This window comes from Papilio machaon, chromosome 23, assembly GCF_912999745.1.
Source record: "Papilio machaon chromosome 23, ilPapMach1.1, whole genome shotgun sequence".
Taxonomy (NCBI): domain Eukaryota; kingdom Metazoa; phylum Arthropoda; class Insecta; order Lepidoptera; family Papilionidae; genus Papilio; species Papilio machaon.
Window position 1 is genome coordinate 136,134 of NC_060008.1, and position 15,557 is coordinate 151,690.

Below are 15,557 nucleotides of genomic sequence, written 5' to 3' on the forward strand. Positions count from 1 at the left end.
TTATCACCTGGCATTAATATCTGAACCCTATGTCGGGGCAAGTAATGAACCTAAGTCCATACATGGACTTAATATCTTTCACTTCTCCAACGGCAATAGAGTAAAAGCCTGCATCATCGCCAAACCGCAATGCGGTGTCATCCTGGGTCACAGCGAATACTCTTCCCCCAATCTCTGCGTCGTCCACCTCCAAGTCGGGCAGCAAAAAGTCTACTTTGCCTCTGTTTATGTCGAACCTGACCTAGACCAATCTAACACACTCGAACTGCTGGACAACTTCCTTAAAGCCACTGACAAGTCAACTCACATCATTGGAGGCGACTTCAACGGCTGGCATCACCTATGGGGAAGCAACCGTACGAATGCCAGAGGAAATGACGTCTTAGACATTATCTACGGCAATGACCTAGCGATTTGCAATAATGGCTCTACACCTACCTTTGAAACGGTCACGCATGGCAGGGACCGCTCATCAATCATAGATCTTACACTATGCTCAACCTCAATATACGACCGCATACAAGATTGGAAAGTCAACTTAGATGTCTGCCCCTCTTCCCAACATAATGCGATCGAATTCACCTTAGTAAATAATTGCAGTACCTCCAAACCCGTAAACGACTCCACATTCTCATTCAACAGCAGCAAAGCCAAATGGCCTCTCTTCAAAAACTCCCTTCACCTTCGCATGATTACCTCTGACATATTAGAACGAGATATATCTTCCTTAAACCCCAACCAAATTGAATCTCTCATCAAAGATCTCACTGAAATTATACGAGCTGCCTGCAGCGACTCCATGCCCATCAAGGGGACAGGCCCTTGGTGGTCAAAATCACTAGAAGACCAAAAGAAAGCCATTATCCAACTGCACCATCAAATTCATCGCGCGAAAGCATGGAACCTTCCCATCACAGATTTGCTGGCGGAACATCACCAGCTAAAACTTAAATACTCACAAAACATACGCTACAAGTCCACTAAAATTTTTAAAAAATTTTGCCAACTTCAAACAAAAGAAAACGCATGGTCACTCACCAATCGCCTCCTCAAAGACACCGCCCCACGTCGCCCTCCCACAACACTAAAGATAGGCAACGGATTTACCAAAGATGCCCATGAAACAGCGACTGCACTACTACACCACTTCTACCCAGATGACGGCCCGGACACCGAACCCATCCAACACAAAATCCGATCCCATGAAAAAGATACTCCCAATACCCCAGACGACCCCCCATTTATATATATTTATATATATTTAAGAGGAAGTGCTAGAATACCTCAAAGAGATGAATCCCAAGAAAGCACCAGGACTAGACGGACTGACGGCTGACATTTGTTACCAATTCGCGACCGACTATCCACAACTTATCACTGACATTTTCAACAGATGCCTTGAGACTCGACATTTCCCTAAGCAATGGGAGGAGGCCTACCTTAAAAATCACGCCACACTCAACTCAGCTCCTTCAGGCCAATCGGGCTTCTCCCGACATTCGGCAAACTCCTAGAAAAACTCTTCATCAAACGTGCTACATACACAGCCTCCAAAAACGGCAAAACCAACGCAAAACAATTTGGATTTAAAGAACAAACCAATACAACAGAAGCCATCAATTGCGCACTGGAAACAATTAAAACAGCAAGATCACACAAACACCTAGTCATTGCAGTGTCACTCGACATAAGAGCAGCGTTTGACAATGCCTGGTGGCCTGCTCTCTTCCAGCGTCTCAGACACTCGACTGCCCACGTAATATATTCGGACTTATACAGAGCTACACACACGACCGCAAAGTCACTCTGGACCACGCAGGGGCACGAGCCACCAAGACTATGACCAAGGGATGCGTCCAAGGCTCGACCTGCGGACCCATCCTTTGGAACATGATCTTAGACGAACTCCTCGACTTACCCCTTCCTCCAGGATGCCATATTCAGGCGTTCGCCGACGACGTCCCGCTAATTGTTTCCGCGAAAACGGTTGATGATATTGAATATTACACTAACCGCGCCTTGGACACCGTAGTCAGATGGGGCAGAAGCGTAAAACTAGAATTCGGCCCTTCCAAAACGAAAATGATAGCGTTCACACCTCAAGCCAAAAAAGCCAATATTGAAATAAATACACATAGCCTAACATTCGATAAAGAAATAAAGTATTTAGGGATTATTATAGACCAGAAATTAACATTTAACAGCCACGTACACTTCATTATAAACAAAGCGAGCCGAATTTTTAATAAACTTTGTATGTACACTAGACCTACCTGGGGCGCACACCCTGAAAACATAAAAACCATCCATAATCAAGTCATAGTACCCGTTATCACATACGCGGCGGGCGTATGGGGACACACCGCCCTGAAAAGGTGCAATAAGAAATCCCTAGAAAGCCTCCAGAGAGGATTTGCCATCAGGGCTATAAAAGCCTTCCGTACCACCTCAACAACAGCGGCGCTGGCGTTGGCGCAGTTCATGCCTCTCGACCTTAAAATCCTCGAGCGACACCAAATAGAAACCTCTCGCCTCAATGGCACATCCCCTTTTCTCCCCAAGGACGTCCTTATGGAACTCCCCACCCCCATCAGGAACCTTCTCCACCCAGCCGAAAGAGTCACAATTCAATTCCAATCTCTTAGCAGCCAAAACCACATTAATTCCGTCTGTCCACCTTCCGCTTGCCAAATCTACACAGATGGCAGCAAGCAAGAAGATGGATCCGTAGGGGCTGCTTTCATCGCATGGGACCCGGGACCAAATGTAGCAACACCAAAAACATTCAAACTACACAAATGTTGCACAGTCTTTCAGGCCGAACTCCTAGCCATCTTAGAAGCTTGTAAATTCGCTCATGAACACAAATTCCCACTAACCTACATCCTCACTGATTCCCTGTCTTCACTCCATGCTATCCAGAATAGAAGCAATACCCATCCCCTCGTCACGCAAATACACCAAATCATTTACCACCACAGAAATACGGGGAACATTCACTTCGCATGGATTAAGAGTCATGCCGGCATTACAGGGAACGAGGCCGCAGATCATTTAGCCAACTCGGCCGCAGCTCTCTCTTCAACACCCTATTACGCCAAGTTCAGCGTGTCCCACCTAAAACATGAACTGCGACAACGTCAGCGCCAAACCTGGGAAGCCAGGTATCAGAGCGCGCCACAGGGAAGCCACACAAAAACTTTGCTCCCCACACTTGACAGTGTGTCCAACCTCTGGGCGGCTACCAAAGTCTCATTTCAGCTCACGCAATTTCTCACTGGACACGGTTACCATAAGGCTTACCTATACAGATTTAAAATAGTAGATAACGAGACATGCCCCTGTGACGAGACAACGGTTCAAACCCTAAACCATTTAATAAAAGAATGCCCCCGATTCCATAGCCGAAGACTTGACCATGAATTCCTTTGTGGAAACCTTAAGCTGCCCCCCTGTACACTCACCGAAATAATCACTAAAGTGTCTGCCATAGAGTCCTTCGTTAAATTTATAACTTACATTATCGACAACTTAAAACTGTTCAACTCTTCAACAAACCAGTGAAACATCACATTTAGTACATACCATTATTTGAAATTATCTATTTATTTATTTCTATATACCATTATTTTGAGTTATACTCAAACTACTATTAACATCAAGTATCTATTAATTTATCCACCTTGTGTATTTCTGTTGCACATTATAGCTTTATTTATTTGATTATTATTATTACTATTTTTCTCTTTTTGGTTAGGTTATTGCAACACAGACATCATATAACGATAAAAATAATTTCCTACAATGTATTTGCAAATGGTGATATTATATAAATTATGTATCTGTGTTAATCACCAATTCTTTGTAAGCAACTTAAGTCTTATATAATGTGACTTATAAACATGGTGCCAATATAAGGAGTACAGCTCACGATTGATTATATGTTTTAGCTTTTAGTTTTAACAAATATTAGGATCTATTACCATTTGTTATATATGTTAAATATAGAGTTTTATCTCTACGATTTCATACTGCATAGATAAAAAACTATATAATATATATGTTACGTAAGAATTTTCAATTTATATCTAAGTATAAAGTATATAATATGTGTAAGTATAGTTTTGTAAGTATAGAATTAGATATAGTATTAAATTAGCTGGTAGGAGCACTGTGCCCAGGCAGCAGTCAGACAAGTATCAAATCGCTTCGGACGACTGCTGTCTGGGCCTTGCGACACAATATGTACGAGTACATGTAGCACATAAGGAAAATCTTAAAAATGTGAATCACTTGAATACATTCCCACCCGGGAGGGTGTACTCTTGGGTGGAAAACCATAAAAAAAAAAAAACCTACCTACCTACTACTACTGCTGCCTACGTCAAGGGACACCCGGATGAAACGAAGTTCCTTTCAATTAATTAGTGAAGGAACCAATGTTTATTCTATGAATAAAAAACTTAAGTCTTCACAAGAAGTACATTTTATTTCTATGAATTTTCATTATATATTGTCACGTCGTTGCCATGGTGAAGTAGCGCTCATTCGTCGTTAACATACTTACTATAGCAAAAAGTGTCGTGACAACTTTTCGTAAGAATTTTATCCGTCTAGCCCCCTTTCACAACGCGCGATAAGGAACTTCGTTCCAAAAAAAAAACAGTGCATTGGAGCTCAAAAGTTTAGTTAATGTTGCCCTATCTATACATTCCTAAATGTGTTTTACTACACACCTATTTTGGGGTACGATTCCCCAAAAATAGTGAACAGCACATTTGCATACAAACATCTTGTGCAAAACTCCAGCAATGCAGAATCTAAGCAAGTATCGCATTTGGCTTCCGTTTCCACTTGTAAGGTAGTGCGTAACTATTGTACGCGAACATGTTCACTAAGCAGAGGTTCTGCCGAAGACAGTTAAGTAGTTAATATGGACGGGCAGGAATACGTAGTGCTTTGTGCTGCGGCATGTGTTTTACTATATATTCTGATTTAAAAAAAAAAACCGCAATGTTGAGTTTGGCCTTTACTACAGAATGAAGACGGATTGAAGAAACGAATAGATTTTTAGAAGAAATATAAATAGTTCCATTGAGAAGATTAAAAAAAATAAAAAAATAAAGAAATTAGATAAAATCCCATAGTACAGAATAAGTTTCAATAACTTGAATAAATTTAATAATTTTATCATTTGTCCAATCCATGTTTAATTTGATTAATTAAATATTTTAACAATGTACGCGCACAAACAAATGCTTTCGCTCCGGCAGCGGAAGCAAGACTGAGTTCGCGAACAACAGGTTTGCGTCGACGCAAGTCCACTGCCTGCATGTGTGCGCGCACAAAAGTATAAAGATGCGCGCGCCATGTTTAGAATTTTCGGGCACAAATTGTTAATGTTTGCTTGAGTGAGTCGATCAGAATAAACATTTGCGTCGCACAATGTGCATTGCAGTGACGCACAGTTCAGCGCACTGGTGGAATCGCATCTTTAAGTTCTTAAAAAAAAAGTGCTATCAAAGGCTAGGACTTCCGATGTTTAGGTTTTTTCTAGGTAAGAGGACTATATTGAATCAGTAGTATATCGGTTGTATTATACAGCGTACTTAGTATTACTATTGTTTTGATTTTTATATATTAAAATTAATTTAATAATCCAGGCATAGTATTTAAGTACTAATAGAGAGTTCAATAATGGAAGAGATGTTCTGCGTATGAGATGTCCTCGTGGTCGCGGTCACAGTCGCGCTCGTCCCCGGCGGCGCTGCATCTAGCGGCGCGCAGTACGCGGGGCGGTGGCGGCGGGGGGGCCGCTAGCCGCTGCCGCAACTTCTGCGCCACTCGTCGGCCCAGGTCGGGAGAGATCCAAGAGAATAATTTTATTACACGTCTCTGGAGGAACGGTGGAGCGGTTAGAAGCGAAAAATCAACAGTATTATTCGCAAGCCTGTCCCTTTCGTCGTCCGTTTGCAAGATGTGGTTATAAAAATAAGCGGGGTCCTCTAGATCTACGGCGTTGCTCTCATAGACCATTATTTGCTCTTTGGGACGAGCGGCATCGACATAGGGCACCGGGCCGCTAAAAGAATTTGGGTAATAAGACGGAGCGTCTTTCATGTTGTCCCTCTCCGGAGGATTTCCGTCGCGATTATAATTTTTCTCATAAAGAGGTCTGTTTATTTCGATCTTGTTATGGTTACTTCCTAAGCGGTGATTCTGTGTCGCGGGATAGGCGAGACTCCGCCCTCTGAACAGAAGGTCCTTGGGCCCGGCTATCCCGGGCACCAGGTTGGCGGGGTTGAAGGCTAGCTGCTCCGCCACGCGGTGCGAGTTGTCGGGGTTCTTGTCGAGCACCAGCCGGCCGACGGTCACGGTGCGATAAGTTCCTTTCTTCCATAATCTAGTCACATCGAACGGGTCAAAATCTAGATGTAGCAGATCTTCGAAAGTTAGGACGTCCATATCCAATCTCCACATTGGATACCTCTTCTCGGCTATGGCGTTGTACAAATCTCTCACGAAATAATCTGGATCCTGACCGTTCAGCCTCGTCGCCTCGTCGGACGGTAAATTCTCTATGCCCTGCAAGGTTCTGAAATTAAATTTCACGAAATACTTTTCTCCTTGCGCGTTGTATATCTCGAAGGTATGTATGGGAAATTCGTCCATCTTCCTGAAGCCATTTGGGATGCCGCTGTCGGACAGCAGGCGCAGGAAGGCGTTGATGGCATCGAAGCGCAGCGTGAACATGTCGCCGCGCATGGTGCGGTCGAACAGATCGGTGCGCGGGTTGCGGCGCGTGCCGTGCACAACGCTGAAAAAATACTCGGGATCCTTGTAGAAGTAGACGGGTGCGTTCAGACACAAGAGGTCGAGGTTTCCCTCCTTCGAATAGAACTTGACTGCCATGCCCTTGGGCTCGCGGGCAGCGTCGACGCCGCCGCGATTCTGCACGGTGGTCGAGAAGCGTACGGCGACGGGCGTGCGCTTGCCGACGCCGGTAAATACCTCGGCTTTGGTGTATTGCGACACGTCGTTCGTCACCTCGAAGTAACCGAGCGCTGCGGTGCCCTTGGCGGCCGCCACTCTTTCGGGTATTCTTTCGGAGACGAAATGTAAAATGTTATCAAGAAAGAACCGGTTCATCAGTAAATCACTATTCAATGCGTTGGTTTCCCTTATCTCGACTGGATATCCGGAGCTCAGAGCGAACAATCCGATTGGCTTCTGCAAGAAGAAGTAAAGTGACTTTAAACAAAAATGCTTCCATAAAGATACAGAGGGTGTTTAGCACAATTAAATTTTAAGTCTCGTTAAAAAAATAGGTAGTTAATATAGTTCTAGTCTAAAATTCTTAACACATTTAAAGTATAAATAAACAATCGTCGAAACTTATCGTAAATCAAAAGTTAAAATGGGATGTTACGATATGTTACGGAGTATGATTTGCGCAGATTGCGGGAGTAATTTCGAGAGAAATCACAAGATAATGTACACATATGTACACGTACATACAGGGTGAGTTTTTCTAAAGTCGTAGAGCTGTCGCGAGTCGGGTTCGGTCCTGTTCTCATAGGCCCGCGAAAGGAAGTCCTCGCTATGGGCGTCGACCGGTCCGCTCAGCCCGCTCAGCCAGCACAGCACGCACGCCAGAGTCCGCATGGTGGCTTGGTGGCCACTCGCAGATGTATTGGTCGGGCCGTCCGCTCATACGCGCTTATAACTGATCCACCGTTTGATAATTAAATCCTAAATATAACTAAGTATAATTACAAAATTATATGATTATCCAATAATTATATGCAATTAAATTTAAATAAGTAAAGATTTATCAAGATTATTTTGTATTCTTTTTATTTCATTATTTAATATGTTTAGTATATTTACTCAAAATTTCTAATCCATTACAGCACTCCTGCTCCCCACCTCGACTGAGTTCATGGTACAAAGTTAAATAAAAAATTGTAATTGTAAAATAGAATGTGTAAATTTATTGTTTTTCTGCTATATTACTTTTTTATTATATTGTACCAGTGCCAAGCATGATAGCACGTGGTAAGAATTCATAACCATAGTGATAAGATGAAGTTCGACATTGTCTTGTTATCGTCGATCGCTAAGAAAAAAAAAATCGCTTAGGGGTGCCAAGTTACTGGAATTCGTTTAATGTAGTCTACTCTACCACTGCCACTGCCGCGGCCTCTATTCTCTAATGCAGTCACCGCCACATTGCAGTTATTATTTCTGGCGATAATGACTGCAATCAAAATAGCAGGTAATTAGATTAGAAAACCGGCACTATGTGGAGGAAGACGATATAACCTTCGGCCGCACTTAGCTGCAACGTGTAACTAATATTACATAGCATGCAACATATGCTCGTACGTACTCGTACATATATGTATAAATACAAAGACATGCACTTTGCAACTGCTTCGCCCACAGCACTGCGTGCCACGAATTGGCTTCTGATCTTCAAATATCATATTTATCATTTTCTGTGATAAGACATATTCTTCAATTAGGAATCTGTGTTACTGAAAAAGATCTTGATGAACAGTACAACGCACAGAGTATTGTTGAACAGAGATGATTAACCAACAATATCTTTATGAATCTCATTAATGATTGGTAAAACTGATGGCATTAACTATTTTAAACATTGCAGTAATTGCTCAATACCTAGTACTCTTTGTGCACAAAGGACAGCGTCTCCACAATAACAATATGCCGTGAAATGTTAATGACTACGGGCAATTTTATGACCCCAAGCTGTTTAATTCATCGGACGGAATATTTGCGGTGCACTAATGCGATTGTCCGGCGTATCCCATAAATAACGATTGTGTGTCGCGGTCTCGTAAATTCCGCCAATAAGAACGGACCGGTGCCCGAGTCCTGGGAGACACGTGCCCAGGAATTACTTGCAGATTTAGATAGCATTAAAACAAATGAACTGTACAGCCAGCGAGCTGCGTCATTTTGTATGATATCATAACAAGCGATGTGACAAGTCTAACGACAGCTTATTTTGTGGTGTTTTTAAACTGCATCCCGCCGATGATTACGATTTTAGATAATACATCAAAAGGAAGGATGCCTTAATTTCTTCATATTTTCCAGAACATTTTTTTTCTTTACTACTGAGTTCAACACACTGCTAAACCATGTGGAATAAATTTATTTAACAAAAAAAAAAATGGTAACAAAATGATCAAAGGAAGTATTTTTTTTAATTTAATTATGTATATTAAAAAAAAATCTGTTAAAGAATCCCCATGCGACTATCATGAGATAAGTACCTAAAGTAATTTTGAATATAGTTTACGGCTTAATGTAATGAAATAGTATCATGCCCTCAGTGAACGTTTGCACATTGCGTATTAAGAGATTATCGCCGGGCGAAGAGATCTCGGGACATTATTGTAGGGTCCGGTTATGGCCCGCCGCCCGGTGCCCGGCTCAGCCGCCGGACAATATCTCGTCTGAGCCTTTTACTTGATTAATTATGTGCTAAATAGAAGACCTGCATTAACTTATCGCTTTACCTTTTCAAAAATCGTATATTATTAGTAACATTATACATAGACTTCATTTCAATCACTTGCCTTTTGGTTATTTTGTAACTATAGATATTAAATAGCAATTAACTTTCATCAGCCCCGGTCCCGGTCACCCAAGTTTGTCTGGTATAACTTTCTTTGTTTGAGGAGGTCGGTCAGCGGCCGGAAGAGGCGCACATTTGGCATGCGGAGTGGTCGTGTGTCAGTCAGTGTTATGTATTCACGCGGAGTGCCGCGGAATTATAAATTGGACACTTTATGCAGCTCTTTTAACTTATTCACCGCTCCAGAAACTGGAACACATTTAAATGTTTTACACGCCTGCGTCACTAGCGTTCTCACTAGGGGAACCTACGAGCCGAAGTAAACTCTATTGCTTCGAATTAAGGCTGAGAGTAGTCTTTTTATAATGTTTAATTTCGTGATAAGATTTGCGTATAAAGGATTTATATTTTTTTGTTTGAATGAAATTAGAACATTAGAAAGAATGTGCTGTTACCATGAATTAATAAATACGGTTAAACACGTACTAGTGCGATACGCTAACGCTCAAGAGCATGGCAGTACTGCAAGTGTTGTGAGTTCTTGAGGTCGCCGGAGTGGCGAGCCTGCGCTGGCTCGCAGCGATCACATTCGATTAGTTCTAGATTCTTTTTTTAAAGAGCAGAATGTGTCTTGAATTGAGAAGGAAGAACTCGGTTAGAATTTATAGATTCTGACTGCATTCAGTAATTATTCCATTCTGAAATGTTAATTCCAAGCATTTAGGTTACAGAGACTGGAAAGATGGAAATTGTATGGATGTAATGGATGATTACAAGATCAATGATGACAATGTCAGACCTGCGATAGTTGCGGCATACGAAAGTCCTTTTTAAGCAGAAGTTACGCGGGCTCGGAAATGAGGCGCCTGCAGGGCCGCGGGTTACAATCGCAAAGGGGTCTATTAAACGTAATGAAACGACAAGTTTGTTTAGAAACATTAAGCTAGCGAAGATCCCCGCAATTAGGTAGGTTTTTAACTTTAATTAAATGTACACGTGTGTTGGCGAAGCGACAAACGGCTCGGCGGAGGCTTAGCAAGGTACCGCGCCCGGTATTACTGCACGATAAACACTGCCGATGATATTTTGAATTCATTCAAAAGAAAATTTTGTTAGATGTTCTTACTTCATTCTATACGCAGCAAAGAAATAATTTTTAAGAACCTTTTTCTCTATCTGATCTTAGTGAATTACAATAGTAATAATTTAATTTATTTAACCACGGTAGAATTTTTTTTTATTTCTTTATAAGATAAATTAATCTATGAATAACATCAATTTAACTCGAACCAAACTCTGTGTGAAAAAAAAAATTAAAACTAAAAGATCGTTTTCTCCGGCGCTATTCTTTCAAAGGTTTAATGGCTTCAAAACTCGCCTTCGACTCGAAAGTTTTTTTCAAAGAGAAAACTTAAATGAAATGAAAACTTATCGCTTAATCTTTTTCATGAGTCTCGAATCTTTTCGTTTTATTCGCAACGTATCTAACGATACAACACCTACAATGGAAACAAAGTGCGAGACCCCTCATTATAAAATTGACCATGTTGAAGCGAAGCAGCTGACGAACACTGAGATGTAGTGGCTAATGCTGCAACTTGATTTGGTACCGAATCTTGTTGCACTTAAATACCTTTCCTGAATTCTTTCCTACGTCTATTGATCATGTATTTTGTATATATATATATATATATATATATATATATATAATAAACTAACGACAGTGTTTGTGTAGTTCAGTTAAAGTTTCTATATTGTGTAGAATTAAAGCAATATCTCGATTACACATCAGCAGATGTCGCTGTAATTAACCACTCGCTCTGTTTTCGGTCGCGTCGCTGCTGCAATTTAAAAGTGTTGAATTCTGCAACAGTCGCTTGTGAATAATATATCGGAGCTCCGCCGCGGCTGCGCTGCCTCAATGTTGCGCATTTTTGGTAGCAGACTGGAAATTTTACGCTTTTAAAAAGTAATTTAAAATTTTATAGGAATAAATTCTTTATTAAACAATTTGTGAATGCTTGAGCGTCAGTGGCTCGGGGTTAAGCACTTGACTTGCAATCTGCAGGTCCTGAATTCGAATCCCGCCATGTACCAATGTGTTTTTCAATGTTCGATTTACATATGTACATTTATCCGACGTTCTTACGGTGAGTGAAGGAAACATCGTGATACAATCTGCACATATCTGCGAATAAATACCAAGATATGTGTGAAGTCAACTTGCACTCGGCTAACGTGGTTGACTACAGCCTTGTCACCTATGACTAAGGGTAGGCTCCCAGCTGCTCAGTCCGGACGTATAGTGGGCTGATAATGATGACGAATGATGGATACTTTTAAGAACGAAGGGCGGAATTATTGTCCAAAATTATTTACATAAAAACGATAAAGACATAAATAAAATGATACTCGTTTCATAAAAATGAATTGACATCATATACGGCTACGGCACAGCTCGGTGCCCGTGTATTGGCCGACTGTCGGTCGGGTCCAATTACCGCCGCAAAGTGTTTATTTATGTTTATTTTTATCGTATCTGCCCACCTCAGGTGCGATTTGTACTGTCTCTTGGGTCGTTTCATTTGACATAGGATGGGGTACCCGGGGGTCGCGGGGAGGGTAAGGGGGTACATATGTGCGGTGTAACGGCACAGGATCTCGCCTTGTTATCTGAGTCGGAAGATCAGCGATTCGTTTGATTTAGTGAGATTGTTATCGCGGCAATGGCGAGGAGTAACGGAGGCGGTAGCTCGCGGAGAGTTGTGACGTCGCAGCTCACCCTTGTTACAGTGTCACGGACATAAAGTATTGGTTCGCTGCACGCATTATGCCTCTGGTTTAGAGAGATAATCGTTTCAACGTTTTGTACGCTTTGAAATTGTAACCGTAAATGTTGTTAGAATAGATGCGTAGTTATTTTTCATTTGATCATTACATCGACACCAAGCTAATTGGTTATTTGTAAGTAGAAGGGCACATGAGTTCTCTGCAGGAACAAGGCAATTTGTTTGTAAGTGGCGTAACGCCGGCGGAGGCGGAGGAGGTTCATAATACATCAATAAACGCTTTATAATTGAAATAAACCAATGTTATTCGGATGAGTTAAAATATTAGTTTATTCTACTATACATAGGTATGTACATATATCAAGCAATAATCAAAGTGCATCTAACTCGCGTTGTCTATTTCAATCCCTTTTCCATTGAACCTCTTTGATGATTCATGTGAAGTAATTAATTATCGGAAATAGCACGCGAACGTATTCATGTAGGTGGGCTGCTTTTTATAATTACAAGCGCATGTTCTGTGATCGCATACTGCAAATGTTTGCTTTGCTTACACTTTGCGCGCCATCGCCTCGATTTCACTTGATACACGCCGCTGAATGCGCGCCTGATGAGATGGATCTTCTGAATGAGACCATATCTACTTTATATCATGAATGCTACATGTAATAAAAGAAAAAGTATAGGCTTTAATATTCGAATTCACATTGATTACACAGTATTTTGAGTAATTCTGCAAAGTAATTTGTAACGCTAAACGGTGGTTCCCGCACAGGTCGCAGTCCAGTGGGGGCGCTGCCGTCGCCTTCGCTGGGAAGTTCGCGGCTCTAATGAGAACTCGATCATCTTTATTAATTATGAAGTTTACGTTCCCGTAACTTTATCTCATTTCAACTTCATTACTTTAGAAATATCTAGTCGTAACTGTAAATTGTTTGTGGGCCGGTGTTGTGTTACATCTATCAAAGAAACGTTTGGTTTTCATAAACTGTCAGCATAGAGTCAGAACTTTGTGTTCTTAATCATGTCTACTCTAGTAATTGATTCAAAATTACATTTGTATTAAAATATAATCTCATTCGCGCATTCCCTTTGTGTCACTAAGTTATACACATATATATTTAAACTGATAATTTAATTGAAGTCAGTATTATTGCGTATATTTTATAAATTAAAATTCATTCATACGTTTTAAATTAATAGAATGAAAAAAAAATACTTACGTTACAAGGCATGCAGTGGCGCTGCGAGCGCCGGCAGTGTTGGAGAGGCTCGGGCGTTGTGTTTCGCCGGAAACTTTTCCCATTTAAAATTTTCATCAGCGATAACTTTCATCTTTATCATTAAACCATAACTTTGGTCTGACTTCGTTTATTAACTCCGAACTCGCCTCAACAACTACTCTATGAACACTTAACATAATAACATAGTAATATGTATTCAAAGTCAGGTGTCCAAGTCCAAGTGTCATGGTCAAGGGTTTTATGCCACGGACAATTATCACCTGAATGCCATCAGTAAGACAAGAAGCCGAAATCTCCAACCTGCAACCAAAATTATAATCGACTTGATATGCTTTTTTGCTTGATTGTGCAAATCAATTCTTTGTTTTTACTAAAAACAAAACGGTTAAAATTAAATTAAAAATGTGTTCGTTATGATTATTGTTTCAAAATAATTTAGCGAATATAATCTGTTCATTACTTTGCGAAGATACGAATTAATTTTATAACCGAGTTAGAGGAATGTTGGCGGCTTGTTTACACTTGTTTGAAGACATCTTTGAATTTTGTCCGTCAACTCAGTGAAAGGGCGCTCCGGGGTGCGCGGGATAGGCGTGGGGGGGGGGGGGCGAAGGGGGTGGGCGTCTCGGCAAATGTTTATTATTGCCTTTAAATTGATACAAAGTTTGATTGTGAAGAGCGAGGAGAGTCTGAGTGGAACAGATTGCTGTAGACTGAACGATAACCACTTGGTTGATAAAATTCAATTATTTTACTGTATAATTTATGATGCCCATGAATTTTATTTATTAAATGAAGAATAATTTATGTAAAAAAAAAAATATTCAGCTTTTGTATTAAATAAGCCAGCGTTTGACCACGATCCCACTTACAATTTGTATACATATGGACAAGGTAACAAGTTATCCTAATTAAAGTCATGTTAACGTTGGTACAGGGCGGCAGCGGCAGCACAGTCCTCTCAACAAAATCTCTCCCCGAGTTCATCCGACAGTTTTGAGAACTTTCCGTGTTTACAAACAAACTAAAGTTCAAAGGTATCGCCAAAGGGACTTGTTGTAAACTTTTCAATAATGTGTGAAGTAAAATAACATTGTGATGTGTCATCGTGTGATATTAACAGAGTTGTTGCGAAGCACAGTTGTCAGTGGCAACACTGGCGTGCCGCACTCCTGCTTACAAGTTATGGCCATGGCTCCGGCCGCGGTCGCACTTTGTGTTTAATAAAGAACACGAGTTACGACAAGAATGGGAAAGAAAAAATTGTAATTTAGACTTAGCTTTTTTACAATGCGGCTTTGTAGGAAGCTAATGTTTTTCTTTTTTTCTTTCTAATTAACGGCGACTAGAAAAATAATCTATTTAAGTTTTTATTGCGTTCAGGTTTCTATCAATGATATAACTATGACAATTTCTGAGGTTTTTGTTTGTATTTTTATACATAGTTATGTTTAAGTTTAGAATGCTTAATTAAGGAAACACCGTTATCTATTTAAATCTTGTTTATTTATCACGTTGTCATGACAACCAGTGTGAATATACCATACTAGCTTTTACCCGCGACTCCGTCCGCGCGTAATAAAAAATAGGAAACGGGGTAAAAATTATCCTATGTCCGTTTCCTGGTTCTAAGCTACTTGCCCACCAATTTTCAGTCAAATCGATTCAGCCGTTCTTGAGTTATAAATAGTGTAACTAACACGACTTTCTTTTATATATATATAGATTAATATTACGATATTGTTTACATGTTGCCTCTATTTATGAACATATAGTATTTCATAATAATAATCCCAAATGCTAATTATTTCAAACCTCAAACCTCAGAGACATACAGATTGTGGGGAGATAGTAAATCACAGAAGTGGCCGCTCGGCAGAAACGAGAATCCCTTCGAGATCTAGTGATTTAAAT

The 15,557-nt window shown here is 40.6% G+C and overlaps 2 protein-coding genes across 2 annotated transcripts; one reads left to right on the plus strand and one right to left on the minus strand.

The window, feature by feature from the left end:
* The first annotated feature begins 1,839 nt into the window (after positions 1–1,839).
* LOC123722321 lies at positions 1,840–3,564 on the plus strand. Its single transcript, XM_045683788.1, has one exon. The coding sequence runs from the start codon at positions 1,840–1,842 to the stop codon at positions 3,562–3,564; it is 1,725 nt and encodes a 574-aa protein (XP_045539744.1).
* Positions 3,565–5,691: 2,127 nt separating this feature from the next.
* LOC106711266 (catalase-like) lies at positions 5,692–7,680 on the minus strand. Its single transcript, XM_045683789.1, has 2 exons — positions 7,519–7,680; positions 5,692–7,230 (listed from the first exon to the last, which is right to left on the minus strand). The coding sequence occupies exons 1-2, from the start codon at positions 7,663–7,665 to the stop codon at positions 5,692–5,694; spliced, it is 1,686 nt and encodes a 561-aa protein (XP_045539745.1). The 5' UTR covers positions 7,666–7,680.
* Between the last annotated feature and the right edge of the window lie 7,877 nt (positions 7,681–15,557).

Bases quoted from the DNA above. Each gene is read 5' to 3' on its own strand.
- LOC123722321 (XM_045683788.1), top strand. From the start codon at position 1,840: ATGACCAAGGGATGCGTCCAAGGCTCGACCTGCGGACCCATCCTTTGG.
- LOC106711266 (XM_045683789.1), bottom strand. From the start codon at position 7,665: ATGCGGACTCTGGCGTGCGTGCTGTGCTGGCTGAGCGGGCTGAGCGGA. The intron at 7,231-7,518 runs GTATGTACGTGT...TTCTTCTTGCAG, and splicing joins ACTTTAGAAAAACTCACCCT to AAGCCAATCGGATTGTTCGC.